The following is a 15600-nucleotide window of genomic DNA, read 5'->3' on the forward strand; positions in this document are numbered from 1 at the left end:
GGACAGAGCCTGGCTTCTGGTTCTCTACCACCAGGTATTTCAGCCCGGAAAACCCTCAAGAAGCCTATCCTATCTAAACTCTGTTAAAGACCTTATCCCCATGATTGATTCTCACCCACACCAACAAAGAACAACACACAAACACTGAAATCTGGTGTCTGGCAGGAAGGAAGATCAGATTGATTGTGTTTGAAAAGACTGGCCAACTCTCCCCCTCTCCAGTGGGCCAGAGATCAGCTCACCTGATTTAAGTAGTCCTAGCATGACCATGGCTCTAACTCCACACCCTCCCCTCTCCTGTCTTCTTCTTCTATCTTTTCCTTCCCCTTCACTCCTCTCCTCTGTATCTCTATGAAAAGTAGTAGCAGCTGCAGGAGAAGGCATACCCTTCAATGAACATCAGTAATTGTCATGACTGAGTGTCCCAGCCTTCTTTCCCAGTTAATCTAACTTGGGAAGAGTTGAGGTGTGCTCTGGCTCTGCTTTCCAAAGGCAGAGAATAAATAACAAGCCAGAGGCATAAACAGATGTGCAGATATAGGCAGCTTGTGCTTTCCTGCCAAATTATCATGAACAGAATGCTGGCAGGGAGCCAGGATGTCTCCCCCTCTACTTGGAGTTTGGCCACCAGGACCCATTCAAGCTCACCATCCATTTGGCAACATGTGAGTGAAGGAAGGGGATGCCAGGGAAGAGAGTGGGGAGGCTGCAGGTGCCCTTAAGCTTGAAGCTCTCCAGAGGTTTATCCCAAAGACTCAGGTAGGTGGGGTTAACAAGGTGGGGGAGACATAGGAGGAAGTCCTAACCAGGCCCACCTCAAAGGTTCCCTAGAGTCGTCCCCCCAGGGTGGGGCTTAAAGTGGCTTGAGGGTTGACTCTAACAATACCACATATACACATCACGAGCTCCATGTTGCCATCCTCTCTCACACTCAAGGACTGAAAGTTCCTGTGATCTTTGATCATATATGACACTGCTCAGAGCTGACATGGAGTACAGTGGGCAGGCAGCAGCTGGGTAAGAGTCCATCAGAAACTGCCAAACATGAAAAGATATCCCTGAAGACTCCAGCCCTGGAACAGGAAATGGAGCAAAAACTAGTTGGAATTTTTTATGGCACCAGGGGATAAAGAGGGTGAGTAGGGAAAGAAAGCGTGAGCAAGACGGAGTGTTGCCAAAGGGGGCCTCTCTCTTTGGACACCACCAGATCTGAATTCAGAGAGACACCAAGCCACCTTCTAGGCTTCATTCAGGTAACAGGGAGTCTTTTCTCTTCATCAGTTTTGCAGGGCATGGAACAGTTTTCCAGTGGCTGATTCCTGCCCCTTCTCCAGTTAAGGTGATATAGATTCCTGACCTATGGGGATGGGAGATATGTGCTCTGGGGAACTATGGCATTATGATGGCTCTTGAGGGAACTCAATCTTGTAGGCAATGGAAACCAAGAGAGTTCTATGATCAAAGAAGTGGCCTAAAAAGACAAGATGGGCAGCAGAGTGGAAGGATGGGTTGAAGGGAGGAGAGATGGAGGGTGGAGATGCGAGTTAGAAGCTGTTTTTATCCAAGCCTGATGATGGGATCCAGAGCCACAGGATGGGAAAGGAACAGAGGGAAGAATGAAGGGAGTGTTGGTGGGACTTGGTGATGGATTGAACAGGAATCAGAGATGTAGAGGAATAGTACAGCCATATAATTTGTTATCCAATTCAGAACAGTTTTGAGTACAAAAGAAGTACTAGTAATCATTTCACCAGGACAGTGGACACACACTGAACAATCCTGGGCAAATCTGGACACACAGATACCTTGGTAACAATGACTCAAGGTGTGGGGCCTTGGGCAACAACATGTATAGGGTGATGCTGACCAAAGCAAGGAGGCTGGGAGGCAGAGTAGCAGGATGAAAAGGAAGAGATAAGGAGCTTGATATTGGATTTTTTGCATTTGGAGTGTTTGGAGACATTGACCTGGAAATAACCAGTAGGCCATCCTGTTCCAAGCATCTATGGGCTCTTGCTTGAAAATGTGGGTTCAAGCTTGAAAGAGAAGTCAGAGTTAGATATACACTACATATCTTTTGACCCAGTAATGCCACTTTTAGAAATCTGAATCTCAGAAATACTCATTCTTGTGCAAAATGACATATACTTAAGGAGGTTCACTGTGGCAACATAAAGGCCCACCACTAAGGAACTGGTTAAGTCTATCAGGGAGTACCATGTGAAATATATCTATACGTACTGAGGTACAGCCTTATGTGCTGGCCTGGCAAATATCCCTGATATTTTTAAAGTGAAAAGAGTAGATAGTCAAATAGTAGTACGACGTGATAAATCTATACAATAATTGTTTTAAAACCTAATTTGTGTGTGTGTGTGGTGAACAAGTAGAAGACCTAGAAAAATACATACCACATTGTTAACCACAATAACTTATAGCAAAGAGAGTAGGATTAAAGGGAAGGAGGAGAGAAGGGCTTTTACTTCTTGTTCCACACATTTCTGGATTATTTGAAACTGTGAAATTTTTATAAGCATTTATTCATGTATTATATTTTTAAAGTAAAGAACAATAGAAGGATTTTTAAAAGACGGACTAAGAAGTTATCTAATGAAGGTGATGGGTGGAGCTCTGGCAGTGAGTGCAAGTGGGGACTGGGGCTGGAACATGACACCTGTTCCCACAGAAGGGGAGCAGGGCCCGGGAAGAAACCCCAGAATATGCCCAAAGAGACTGAAACTCATTTCTGACCTCCAGGGCTAAGAGATAGACTCTCCATTCCACAAATAAGACTGCCTGAGCCATTCGCTCAGAACTCCAAGCCTCCCCTTCAGCAGGGCTGAGCCTATACAAGATCCCAGCTTTGTTCCGGGGCTCCTGCTGCTCCAGACTCCATGCTGCTAGAGAAAACCCCACTTGTTTCTTAAGCGCCACACTTGCGGAGAAGACCAGCTCAGTCCTAGGGACCACACTGCTCTGGGGGACAAAGTGCCATCCTAGATGGCCCCAGCTCAGGCAGTCTTGACTTCCTGCTTCTCTCCTCTCCCCTGATGCTGCCAAAATGCACAGCACTTCTCCAGGTGAAGAAAATAATAGCCAGAAATGAATCCTCTCAGTGGGGAGGGGAGTGGAATCAAGGGGACAGACAGCAGCATGACTCACAGGGGCTCCTCCCCTGGGGAGATGGAATCTGACAGACCAGGGTGTGGGGTGCTTGGAGGTGATTTCCTGACAAGGCTGTCAGCGTTTCACTCCTCACTCTCAGCGTCAGTTCCCTGCAGCTGAGCTGAGGCTTCTCCTTCTCTCTCTCTCCTCACTTCTCCAGGGATCTCTTCCCTCTCCTCCTGCCTCCTCTCCCCTTCTGCAAGCCCTTTCCAGTGCAAAATTTCTGCCTTCGTGCTCCACTCTCCAGCTGTGCTGGGCATTTTTCTTTGTCTTTTGACAGAAATACATAGAGTCAGCTGTTCTGTTGGGGTGCCCTGGCTCCGGGCTCCTTCCCAAACACAGCAAATTTCATAGATGATTGGGAGTCCAGGGATGCACAGTACATGGGGCAAGGAGACTGTGCGTGCGTGCGTGTATTTCTCAGAGAGAGAGAGACCTTTCAGGCTGTGTACGAGCTGCTCAGGGGTGGGGGGGTGTTCAGTGCATGTTACGGGAGGTGAGGGGCACAGCTGATTACAGGGCATGGGTATTGACAGTGTCTACAGAGTTTGTCTTCTCAGTCCTCCCACCCCTCTCCTACCACTTTATAAAAGAGAAAGCTGAGGTCTAGAGAGGTTAAATGACTTATCTTCCGTCCCACAGCTAGCAAGTGGCAGAACCAGAGTGAGAACCAGGGATCCTGACTCATGGACAATGTTGAGTCCACAACTCAATCAGGAGCCTTAGAGAAAAGGTCCTATTTCTCAGACACTGCAGATGACAGATTTGACTAATAACTTCTCAAAGAGATGGAAGAAGATAGAATCTCTTGGCCTCTGGGCTGCCCAGGGGACAGGCAGGGCCCTTTCCCTCTGCGCCCCCCGGCAGCCCCAGCAGTGACATCAACACCTCTTTTTCTGTCCTGGCTGCTTCCCTCCTCCTTCCTGGGCACACAGATGCCTGGCTGGGGATACTCTATATTCAAGTTCCTCTCCTTGGCTGCAGGTGATTCTTGCCTGACCCTGAGTCCCACCTGCCTCATCCAAGGACCTAGCCCAAGACAAATTCATCTTCTTATCAGAGCTCTGAGTCCAGCCATCTCCAGGGCCTAACTTTACTTTTTAGAAGCACCCTCTGTCTCCCACCCCAAATCTGGAGTCCTTTTAATCCCCAGTCCCTTGGCATTGGCGTCCCTTGCCTTCTCTGGAAATAAGATGAGACCCTTCCCCCTTCACTGACTAGAAGAACAATTAATCCTTAACACAAGCTTTAGTCATCTGCCATAAATGTGAAACACAGCATGGTTTCCCTAACCACCTCTACACCATACAACACACTCTTAGGCTATGTCCCTGTGCAAAGCTAGTATATGAAGGAAGCTCCCCTACACCACTGTTCTCCCAGATTCGCCTCCAGGTCTTCAAAGAGGGGCCTGAACTCCTGAGATAGGAGGGGGAGGTGGTGAGTCTGAGAGTGTGCCTGGCTTTCTCCCATCCCTCTAATCACCTCTCCCAAGTCCCCTTGTTTCTCCAGGAAGAGAGTGGAAGGAAGGGTACAGAAAAGAGGTTGGCAGGGCAATAAAAACGTCAGGGCCTTTTCTCCCTTCCTCGCTGCTCCGTTCTCTAGTTTCTCCCGCTTTCTCCCTTCGCATCTCCCCCACCTCCTTCCCTCTTTCTTCTCTCCCACAGACCCTGCTGCAACCAAGGCCGGCCGGCCGCCTAGGCAGCCGCATTTGGGGTATGAGGCGGGAGAGGTTAATTATTGCTCCCCCGCCCCCTACGCCCCACCCCAAGATGTATCTGACTGTCAGAAGCGGTGACAGATGAAGACAAAGTACAGGTACGGCTCCCGCGAACCCGGCCCTTGATGTACCAGCCAGGGGTGGGAGCGGAGGGGGGCGCACAACGGAAGGTTTAACCCCTCTGACGCTGGTCCGCACAGCGAGGGGAGGGCCGTGGGGAGGGGGGAAGCCCGAGTTAGAATCCAGGTCCGGACCAGGGCAGCTTAGCCCAGGAGATCTGTTGGCCTTCTCCCACCCTGCCTCAGGTGGGGAACAGCTGGGAGTCAGGGAGGATCCTGTCCCAGAGCTGCTGAATCAAAGTCACAAGCGGTGGTTCCAAGAACGTTACAGGTACGGCGAAAGCAGCTTATGGAGTAGCCTAGGGAATAGTAGATTTGGGGGCCCAGGGACCCCAGTGAGAGGGAGAGTTATACTCCTCCTCCTTCTCCATGACCACATCCCACCTCACGCCCAGATTTGTCCCCAGGCTTTCTTGTCAGGGTGCGCTTGTGTGTTTAAGAATGAGAAATGTGTGTCTGAACCTGTGTGTACTGGTGATAAGTCAATAGACTTGAAAGGGCCTAAATATGTCAGGTGTGTGTTTGTGTGTGTGTGTTGGGGGTGGGGTACTGTGGGGATGCCTGTACCATAAGCACAATGTGTTGTGTTCGTGGAGGAGAGGGAGCTTTGGTCTGTAGGTACGGCTGTGGTAAAGGAGTGTATCTTCAGGAGGGTATGGATGCTCTGAGTTTGGGAGGGTGTGGACAAGGTGGGTTTTTCTGTGGGTACACATAGCAGAAAGGGACAATGTGTGGCAAATGATGCTGGTGTGAGTGTGAACGTAACTGCGTGTGCCTGTCTGTATGGGCATGTGTATGTGCACACACGCATATGCAGGCTCGAAGCTGCCAGCCTCATCCTCTCACTGGCATCCCTCCCTTTCCTGATTCTCCACTCACTATAAACAAATGAGGTGAAATAATTACTTTTTCATTTAAATACCCCATGTTCAAGCCAGAATGAAAACAAAGTGATTTAATAAAATTGTCTTTAAAAGGGAAAAGAGGAAAATAAACGTCTGCTCTGCTTCTCTCCCTGGTGTTCAGGGAGGCCCCAAGCCCTTCAAAGTTAATTAAAACAGTAACTAAAATCACAGAATTGCTTACTAACCTTTTCCCCATCTTCCCCTTAAAAGTAAGGCAGCCCCCAGAAGCCCTGCCTCTGGCCTGGACCTTGAGGTCTGCCTGTTCTTAGGCTCAACTTGTCCCTGAGACCAACCCTCATCACTGGCAGGCACCCTGCTCTTCCTGTGGCCACATCTGGGGGAGGAAGCTCTGCCCCTTCCCTCCTCCCAAAGAGTCATTAAAGGCCTCCTCTAACCATTTGAAGTCCTTGATGGACACTGGTCCCCATCAGAAGCTTCCGGCCCTCGCCTCCTCCCAGGACACAGCCTGCCTTCATTCAGCCCCTGCTGCCCCTCCCCACAGTCTCCTGAGTCTCCAGCTGCTCTGAGCTTTATCTGTCTTCACTGACCCCCTGGCCTGGTCCTCAGCTCCAGCTCAGCACAGTTCCGGCTGCTTCCGCCTGGTCTGTATCTGTTCCCCATCAGAGGCCCCATTGGAGCTCCAGCCCTTCAGCAGCCCAGATAAAAGAGATGGATGGAGGTGAGTTTGGAGGACGCCCCCTCCCTCCAAGCCCGGAGCTAGAGCCCTGGGTTCTGACAGGGGCTCCCTGAGGAGGACAGGGGTGAGGGTGAAGACTGCCAAGCTCTCTGGAAGCTCAGTCCCTACCCAACCCCACCGTGCCTTAGCCCTTCCGCTCCTCTTAAGACCTAGTTCTTCAGGCCTCCTTCAGGCAAGCACCAAGACTGTAATACCCCATCCTCCAACACACACACTTCAGCAAGAAGCCCTCTGTGAGGTACCCTGCCCCATTTCCATGCAGCTCATCCACCCAGAAATAGTGAGAGTAAAACTGACCATTTGTTGAATACTTACTGTATTTCAGACACATCTCATAAGATCTCTAATCTCATAACAACCCTTAAAGAGGAAGTTTCATCACTATTTTGGAGAGGAGGACACAGCAGAAGTGAAGCTTAGAAACTCTCCCAAGGTATCTACTTAGAAAGCAGTGCCACAAAACTTCATGTCTCCTCGCCAGCCTAGTCTTGATCTCAGAGCCCCAGTTCTGCTCCCAAAGACCTTCATCTTCAGAGACCACTTCCTCTAGAGATACCCACTACTGCCTCCAGAATTTAACCCCTTCTGACCAGTTCACACAGTGGGCATGGGAAGCCAGAGTTAGAACCTGGGTCCCTGTGAGGGCCAGATAAGTCCAGAAGGCCTGTAGGACCTTCTCTGGCCCTGCTCCAGTGATCTGGGGTAGGGGTGGGAGGCTGGCGGGAGGCAGGAGGCAATTGTCCCTGGAGTGCTCAACTCTCATCCTGGGAGGCCTCATCACTTCTCATAGAGACTCTGTCTTTTCTCCCAGGGGACACTAGACCCCATTTCAGTACCCTCAAGTCCATCCTGCCTCCCATCGTGCACTGCCTACCAAGGAGTAAGGGTGAAACTTGATTTGGGGGTAACATTTGTCACCAAAACTGATTTTCATAACTGTTCACTGTGTTCAGAAAGCTTTCAGTTGCCAACATGGCAGAGAAAATATTGAAAATAAAGCCAGGCCAGGAATTTACCTGTGTCTGCAACCACTCCCCCACACCCCCAACCAGTGAGGTCACAGCCCAGGGGCCTAAGATCTCAATCCTGGGAAGAAAAGAGGGACTGAAGGAGGGGAGGAGAGGCAATGAAGGGACTGAAACCCTGACTTTAGGATCAAGCAGTCCAGCACAGGAGGTTGAGAAGGAAGGGGACAGACCAAGAGTGAGGATGTCACCTGAAGCCTTCTGGCCTTGACTGTGTAGGGAAAACATCTAGCAAAAGGAGGGAAGGAAGGGATGATTTAGAAGCACCTTTCCCAAGTCAGTCCCAGGAATGTGTGTGTGGTGAGGGGAGAGGATGTTCTGTGACCTTTTCCAGGTCACCGTTGTTTGAACCCCCTGGGCTGAGCCTGAACTAGAAGCTGGTGATGGCAGCTGGGCAGGCAGTGACCCAGTAGCTGGGACGAGGCTTCATGGGACAGTGGTGCTATAAGCTCTGCCTCACCTCCCCCACCAGTGCGTCACCTAAGCCAGGCCAAGCCCTGGAGCCTAACCTCTTCTCCTCTGCCCCCAGCATACTTGGGACCCAGCTTGAGGAGAGAGGACTACAGAAGAACACTAGGGGCCCAGCACCGGGAAGGGAGGGGTGGGAGAAAGGGAGGGATGACTCCATCCGAGCTGGCCTCCAAATTCTGTGCCAAGATCTGTCACCCTGCCACCAGATCCTCTATATCTGCACCCCCGACTCCATCCCTGATCCTGACCTCATTACTTCCCTCAGGCCCCTTCTCTATTCACCAGCTCATCCCTACCCCATGAGTTCTCAAACCACCCCCATTATCTGCAACTGAGTCCCACAGCTTCCATCACAGCCTCCCTGACTGGATCTCTTACAGTGTCTAAATGTCCCCATCGCTGCCCTCCAAGAACCTATTCCTACTCCTAGCCCCCTAGACTCTATTTCAACCCATCCCCAGCCCATCATCCTCCCTCCTAAGGTGCTTTGCTTTGAGCAGAGAGATGAGACTTGATCTTCTTTAACATTCCATCATTCTAAGTGGATTTACATAGCTGTTCCCTATTTAAAAAAACCTAGTCATTCAGAGGGCTGGGGAAATAACCAAAACATATCCTAGGAGGTAACTGGCCTATGTCTCCAGCCTCTTTCCCTCTGTCTGCAGCTGCCTACACACTTACAGTCCTAGGTGACAGGACCTGAGCTTTTAAGCAAAAAAACAGGGAATCCCCAAGTCTGCCAGAATATTTAAGCCTGTCTACACCTCACACATACATATATAAACAGAATTACACATCTATACACACATAATCCTGTAAATATACATGAATATAATTAATTCACATGCACATCTTAGAATAGAGTGTAAGCACCATGAGGGCAAGGACAGTGTGTTTTTCTGTGATGTATTTCCAGCCCCTACAACAGTGTTGGCACATAAGAAATATTTGTTGAAAGAACGGCACATAATGAAATAGGTACTTGCAAATAAATGTACACACACAGCTATGTACACATATAACAACACATCCATATATACAGTGCTTATGTACACAAAAATATGCACCTACATGGTTATCTACATACGTATATATACATTTAGATAATCCACACACATTACATATATTGTGATGTACACACATACAGGTATACATCATGTCATTTACAGTGCATGTAGACACACACATTACTATGAGCATATAGATATTACATATAGATATCACAAACAGATATCACATACCTACAACATATACATGTGCACCTTCACATACATAAATGAATACAAATCCAAGCACATTTTTACTCAGTTTTCCAGTCACTTTAACTGTCTCAAGGTCCCTAACCCAGGTCTGGCGGCCACAACCAGAAATATCCACCAGATGGCACTCTTTCACTACTTCCTCCGCTCCCAAGTGTTGCCAGATATGTTGCCAGAGATGTTGTCTCCAAGGTATAAAACTCGGGGAGCCGATGTACCCCAGGCTCTTATCCTTCTGCTGCTATCCATGAGCACAGTGGACTAGTCCTTGGTCCCCAAAGTCTGCAGTCTCGGCCCTGTCTGAAATCAGGTTCATCCTCTTGGGCCTCCAGACTTCTGTTAGGGAAGCAGACTCTCCTTGGGATTCCAGTTCTGCTCAGCCCTTCAATCCACTCTGGTTCACCATCCAGCCAGGGTATGGGCTTCACCTGGACTCCCTCAGTTCAGACCAGCATGGCTCAAGGACCTTTGGAGCCTTCATAGTAACGAACAACCAGATTCGGTGGCCCTATTCCCCCAGACAGCCTGAGGAGGGAGTTGGAGTCAGAATCATTTGAACACATGTGGCATCTATGCACCTGTACACACAGCCCCCTTCGGTGTACTCCCCACATCCTGCCCTGGGCCCAGCCTAGGTGAGCCAAAAGCGAGGAGGAGAATGACCAGGCCCTGGCTAGGATTTAGTACCCTCGGCCTGGGAAGGGCTGGTCGCAGTTAATTCTTCTTGCCCCATTCGGTCTTGCTCCGGACCACTGGTTCAGAGCCGGAAGGAAGCACATTGGCTCATCTTAAAACCCCGAGATGGAAGAAGTACGATGAGACAGAGCCTCATCTGCCTCCAGACCTGGACCACTTTCAGGAGAGCTTTCTCCTGAAAGCTCTCCTGTCGGGTGTGAGCAACCCAGGACGAAAAACCCGAGGAAGACTTGGAAACCTACGGAGAGGCGAAGTCGGGAGTTCTGGCAGAGGCTTGGCTTCCTCCTCCCTCTCCCCTCTCCTCCCCCGGGAGCGGTAGGAAATTATTTATTAAAACGCCGCCCGCGTTCTCATTTATTTGCGGTGAATAATCCTCGGCATCGCAGCGCGTTTATTAAACCTTTCTAGTCCCCGCATTACTTTAATAATAAATCGCGTGTCACTTTCCAGAGATGTTATTAAAGTCCGTCTGCTAGAGCAGAGGAGGGATGTGAGGCGGGGTGGGGGATGGCACAGCAGGGGTTCCTCCTATTCCAGGCTGTGGGGCCTGAACCAGAGGGGCTGCAGAGGGGGAAACTGGGGCTATGAGGAGGCTGCACCTGAACATCCTACAAAGTTGGAAAAGCGATTGAAGAGTACGGGTTCTGAGAGACGCGTGTGACCCTCTAGGATCGAGTGGAGCCTGCACTCGATAAGCCCGCCAGGGGGCGCCTTTGGAGCCCAGCTGGGCGGTAGTCGCCGGCGAAGAATAAACCAGGGACGACAGTCTTGCTGCCCACGGTACCCACAGCCTCGTCCCCTCTTTCGGCGCGGAGCAGACCTCTTTCTGGTCCAGACGCTGAACAGCACAACCTCCCTACCCATGCCACACCGCTCACATCCCTATTTCTACTTTCTCAGTCGACTTAGGATTCATCCCAAGTATCCAACCCGCTCAAGCTGTTGAACCCAGCTCCTGGAGACGCCAGACTCCAGCCAGGACTTGGCACTGAAAGTTGTCTTTTACCTTATCCCAGGGGGAGCCCTAAGGTTCCGCAGGAGAGACGTTCAAGCCCTTGTGTTGGGGCTCCGGACCACGCCCCTCCCAAGAGGCTGAGCTCCCTGCTTTGGGCCCCAGAAGACAAGCTCAGACACTGAGCCAAATGTGACTTCTCCTGTTGTGGCGCCAGGCTCTGGGCGGAGCCCAGGCGCATAGGAGGCCAATGACATTCACATACAGGGTCTTGGCTTCACGAACTTAAGCTTTCATTTTCTCTTTCAGTCAATAAACACTGTGTCTCATCAGTGTTCCTGGGCTAGGTAAGGAGAGTGTGGAGAGAGATTTCCGGAGTGAAAGGCACGTCTCCATGAGGGACCTCCAGCCAGGTAGGGCATGGCACAGTTGGGACAGATAAGGAAACAAGCTTACTATGACTTTTTCTGGGTTCAGCGGGAAAATGGGTGTGTTGGTAGGGGAATCTAGGGTGCAGCCCATACATGTGACTGAACTTCTCCCTCCTTCCAGTTTATGCTTTCAATCTGGGTCCTACCCACATAGACCTGGTTCCTCACTCTGCCTGGGGAGGGGACAGAGGGGCAGGCGATCTATCTTTAGACCCGCCCCAGTGGAGTGCAGACCAGGAGGTTACCCTCCCTCCAACCAGATGGCTCCAGCCTTCCACCCTAGAGGGTGGGCCAGGCCCCAGTGTAAGCTTCCTCTACATCTGGCAGGCATGTGCTTAGAGACACGCTTCTGGAAGCCAGAGTCCTACTACCCTGGGAGGCCTCCCAGAAAAATGCAGTCTTCATGTGCAAATCTGCATGAACCATCTGCATCTCAGCTTGTTCATAAATCTTTATTGTGTGCCTACTGTGCCTAGTCCTGTGCTAGGCATTGTCCAATACAGAGTGGTATAAGATATGGCGCTGCCCTCATGGAGTTTCCAAAAGGACAGGAGAAATTAGGCATGACCAAATGTCCATCTTACTGCACTGAACTAAATCATGCTCCATCGTGCTCTCCTGGACAGCAGATGGCAAACAGTAAAGAGGACCTTAGTAAGTACAATTTGGACTTAGGAAAGAGAAAATCTCAAGAAGGTGAGTTTGAGGAAGGGTAAGTTGAGGTTAGACAAAGATTGGCAACTAGGAAAATAACAGCAGGATCTGTGAAGAAGAGCACTTTAAAGACTGGCTGAGCAGGGCTGGAGCAAATGCTGCCAGAAAGAAGTGGAGGATCCTGGTGTCTGCACCCCTTTGTGTCTGCTCTGCTCCCCCCAACCCCCACCTGGCTAAAGACCAGCAGGCAGCTGTTGCCTTCCTCCTGGCTGATCTACTCAGGAGACTGTCCTGGCCAGAGCATCTCCTGCATGGGCTCCTCTACATCCCACCTCCCCTAGTCTCAGCTTCTCTCATTACCCTCCTCCAACTTTGGTCCCTCCCACCCACTGCCACATCTTCCCTACTTCAGGGCATTAAAGTAATCAGTGAAGGGGCTCTGCTCCCCTATTCCAGTTTTTTTTCAAGAGCAGGGATGAAAACTATCCCCAGTCACCCACCCCCATGGGCCAGGGTTCCGGACCTAGTAGTAATCTTCGCCCTCTTCACTCTCAGCCGCCTCCTCAGGAACCAGGTACAGGGATGACAGCTGGGGGATGCCTGTGGAGTTCAGCTGTTCTGCAAACACACGTGGACAAAGGAGAGAGAACAGGAAAGCAAGGCTGTGAGTGCCTACGTATCCCAGTCTGTGGGAAAGCCATGCTTGTGTGTGCACCCACATGTACATACACACATGGATGCACATTCAAGGCCCCAAATCCACTAGCATTCCCCCAGCCCCCAGAGCTCAGGGCTCCCACTTACCTGGTGTGAGCACTGTCAGGCTAGCTGAGGCCTCCACCTGGCCTAGGGCATTGTGGGCCAGGCAGCGGTAGGTGCCCTCATCGCTGGGACGCACAGCCTGAATCTGCAGCCAGCCCGTCACCTCAAATCTCTGGGGTCCACCCCTAAACTGGAGCCAGAGGAGGAGTCAGCAGCATGCTTCTAGGGGGGGTCTTGGGCTGCCCTGGGGAGGCCTCTGCTCCCTGCCCCTACCTGCACAGAGATGTGGGGGTCATCCCCCGGCAGCTGAATGTCCAAGCCATCCTTTCTCCACTCGATGGAGGCCATGGGATAGGCAAACACCTCACAGCCAAAGATCACATCCTGCCCCGTCACATTCCAAATGTCATATGGGTGCAACACTATCTGGGGCTCTGGGGATGGAGGTGGGAGGCCTGAGAACAGGATGACATATCCAGCCCAGCAAGGCCCCATAGACAAACCATTGTGAACATGTTTGTGAAGGAACATAATATATATGGAGGTAAATAAACATCCATAAACAGGACAAGGCACATATACACAGATATATACAAAGATGCAGGTACACACAAGGGTAGGAATGCAGAGATGGAAATGTACAGGTAGATAAGATGCACAAACAAGCATTGAGACCCACACTTCAGCTTGACAGCCACACTCTGTCCCTGATTGCTCCCCTGTCCTCATTCCACCCTCTAGGCCCCTATCCTGCTGTACTTGTAATCAACACCTCCCTCTCCCACCCCATCCTCCCCCTTCTGCAACCAAGTACAGTTGCCAAAGGCCTGAAGAGCAGCACTTTCCCCACCCCATCCTCAGTGGGGATCATGTGGCCAAGGCAGAGACCCTGAAACCGATCTGGGCAGTGGGCAGAAAGCCTAGCTGTGGGGGAAAGTTTTGGGACCCCTGCAGGGTGTTTGTTTTCCTCGCAACTTCAGCAAGCCAGACCCCTCAAAGGGGCTCAGGAAGTGAAAGCTACTAAAGCTGCCAAAGAAAAGTTGAGACTTCAGTGGCCCTCAACCCCCTGGGATGAGGGAGGGAGGGGAGTTAGAAGAGCCCCTTCCTTCATTAATCCCTAAACGCAGAAGAAGGTGGGGGACACGGAGAGAGGGGGGGAGACTGGATTAACTAGGCTCTTGCTCTACTTGCCCTATGAAGCCGCTGCCCAAACGAAACCTGATTGCATCTCACAGGAACCCGTCTCCCTGTCTGGATTCCATAGGTCTGGGCAAAGTCTGAGAATCTCTTCACTCGATCAATTTTGAAGCCAAGCGTCAGCTATGCGCCTGCTCCCTCAGAGAGTTGGTCTCTGCCAACCAGGTCTAGAGCTTTCACGCGCCTCAGAGCACGAAGTTTATCGACAAGGCTTAGGACTCGCACCTTCAGGCTGTGGCCCTTGCATACCAACCCTGACAGCAGATTTCCTGGCCTGATCTTTTCCCGCTCCGCTGGCCAAAGACCAGTGCAGCTGGGGGTCGGGGAGCAATGCCTTGGGGAACCCCAAGTGCCGGCGGTCAGGGCCCCGGGCCACGCGTACCCGATTCGCAGGGCCCTGGGTGCGCCACGGTGAGGTTGGCGTCCGGTCGAGCGCGGGCCGCCTCCTGCAGGCGGCAGATCTGCGCGTAGGTGCGGCCGTCTGAACCGCAGAGCGGGCGCTGCGAGCGGCAGGCGCACAGAGGCTCCGGCACCTCTCCGCGGCTCAGGTCGCCGCCTGCGTCCAACCGGCACTCAAGCTGCTCGCCGCAGCGCCCGTAGAAGTGGGCGCTGGGGTCCAGGTCGCAGAGCTGGCCCTCGAGGTTGGCGCATTCCCAACAGCAGCCGCACGCATCGCGCACCCGGCCGGCCAGGCAGCCCCGCGGCGCGGCACACTCTTCTGGCCGGCAGGGAGCGCAGCCCTCGCCCTCCGCCAGCAGCCGCAGCCAGCCGCGTCGCAGGTAATCAGGGCCCGAGGACGCCCGCGCGCCAGGCAGGGGCGGCGTCTGCACTACCATCAGTAGCAGCAGCAGGGGCAGCACCAAGGCAGCTGCGGGCGGCTGTGGCATGATTAGCTGGAAGCCCTGCGAGCACTCGGGGCATCAGCGCGTGCGTGGCACCCTGCCGGAGAGGGAAGCCAGATCAGGAGGTCAGAAGCAACATCACTGTTCCTCGTACCCCCTCCCCTGCTACCTGGGAGTCAAATAGACCCTCAACAGAGAGGCAAAGTGACCTCTAGGGGTCATCCAGTTATACTGGGTGGTAACTGATTGGGCTGGTCTTGGAGTTTGGAGAGAGGTGAGAGGAGGGGGTGATAAAGTTCAGACACACACACACACCCCCCACCACCAACCACCATCACCATCCAACTCTGAAGCTTCCTGGCCTAGAGGCAGATGGGGATGGTGGCCTCAGGAGAAGTAAGGAGTTGTTAATAAGGGTAGAAAGGGAATAAGGTGTTTGTGTGGGGGGTGGGGGTGGGGGGTGATGGCTTGGGGCCCAGAGAGCTCACCTAGTGGCCGGGATTAAGCCCTTCAGAACAGCTGTGACTCCGGTCCGAAAAAACTGGCAGTGGAAAGAAATCTTGTGGGCCTGCTGGCCACCTCTGCTCCGACCTGAGGATCTCTGAGAGTCCACGGACTTGCACTCAGAGAGCAGCTCCTCCGCCTCCTCTCCCCGCCCCTCGACGTCTCACACCCCACCTCCTCCCTGTTTCTGAAGCTGCCAAT

General features: G+C 52.0%; 1 protein-coding gene across 1 annotated transcript; it reads right to left on the reverse strand.

The window, feature by feature from the left end:
* Window positions 1–8915: 8915 nt before the first annotated feature.
* On the reverse strand, window positions 8916–14974 carry KAZALD1 (Kazal type serine peptidase inhibitor domain 1). Its single transcript, XM_032491071.1, is given in 5 exon segments — window positions 8916–12712; window positions 12899–13046; window positions 13130–13290; window positions 14436–14946; window positions 14948–14974. Coding segments are annotated over 5 exon segments (942 nt in total). The 3' UTR covers window positions 8916–12617.
* Window positions 14975–15600: the final 626 nt, after the last annotated feature.

This window comes from Camelus ferus, chromosome 11, assembly GCF_009834535.1.
Source record: "Camelus ferus isolate YT-003-E chromosome 11, BCGSAC_Cfer_1.0, whole genome shotgun sequence".
NCBI lineage: Eukaryota > Metazoa > Chordata > Mammalia > Artiodactyla > Camelidae > Camelus > Camelus ferus.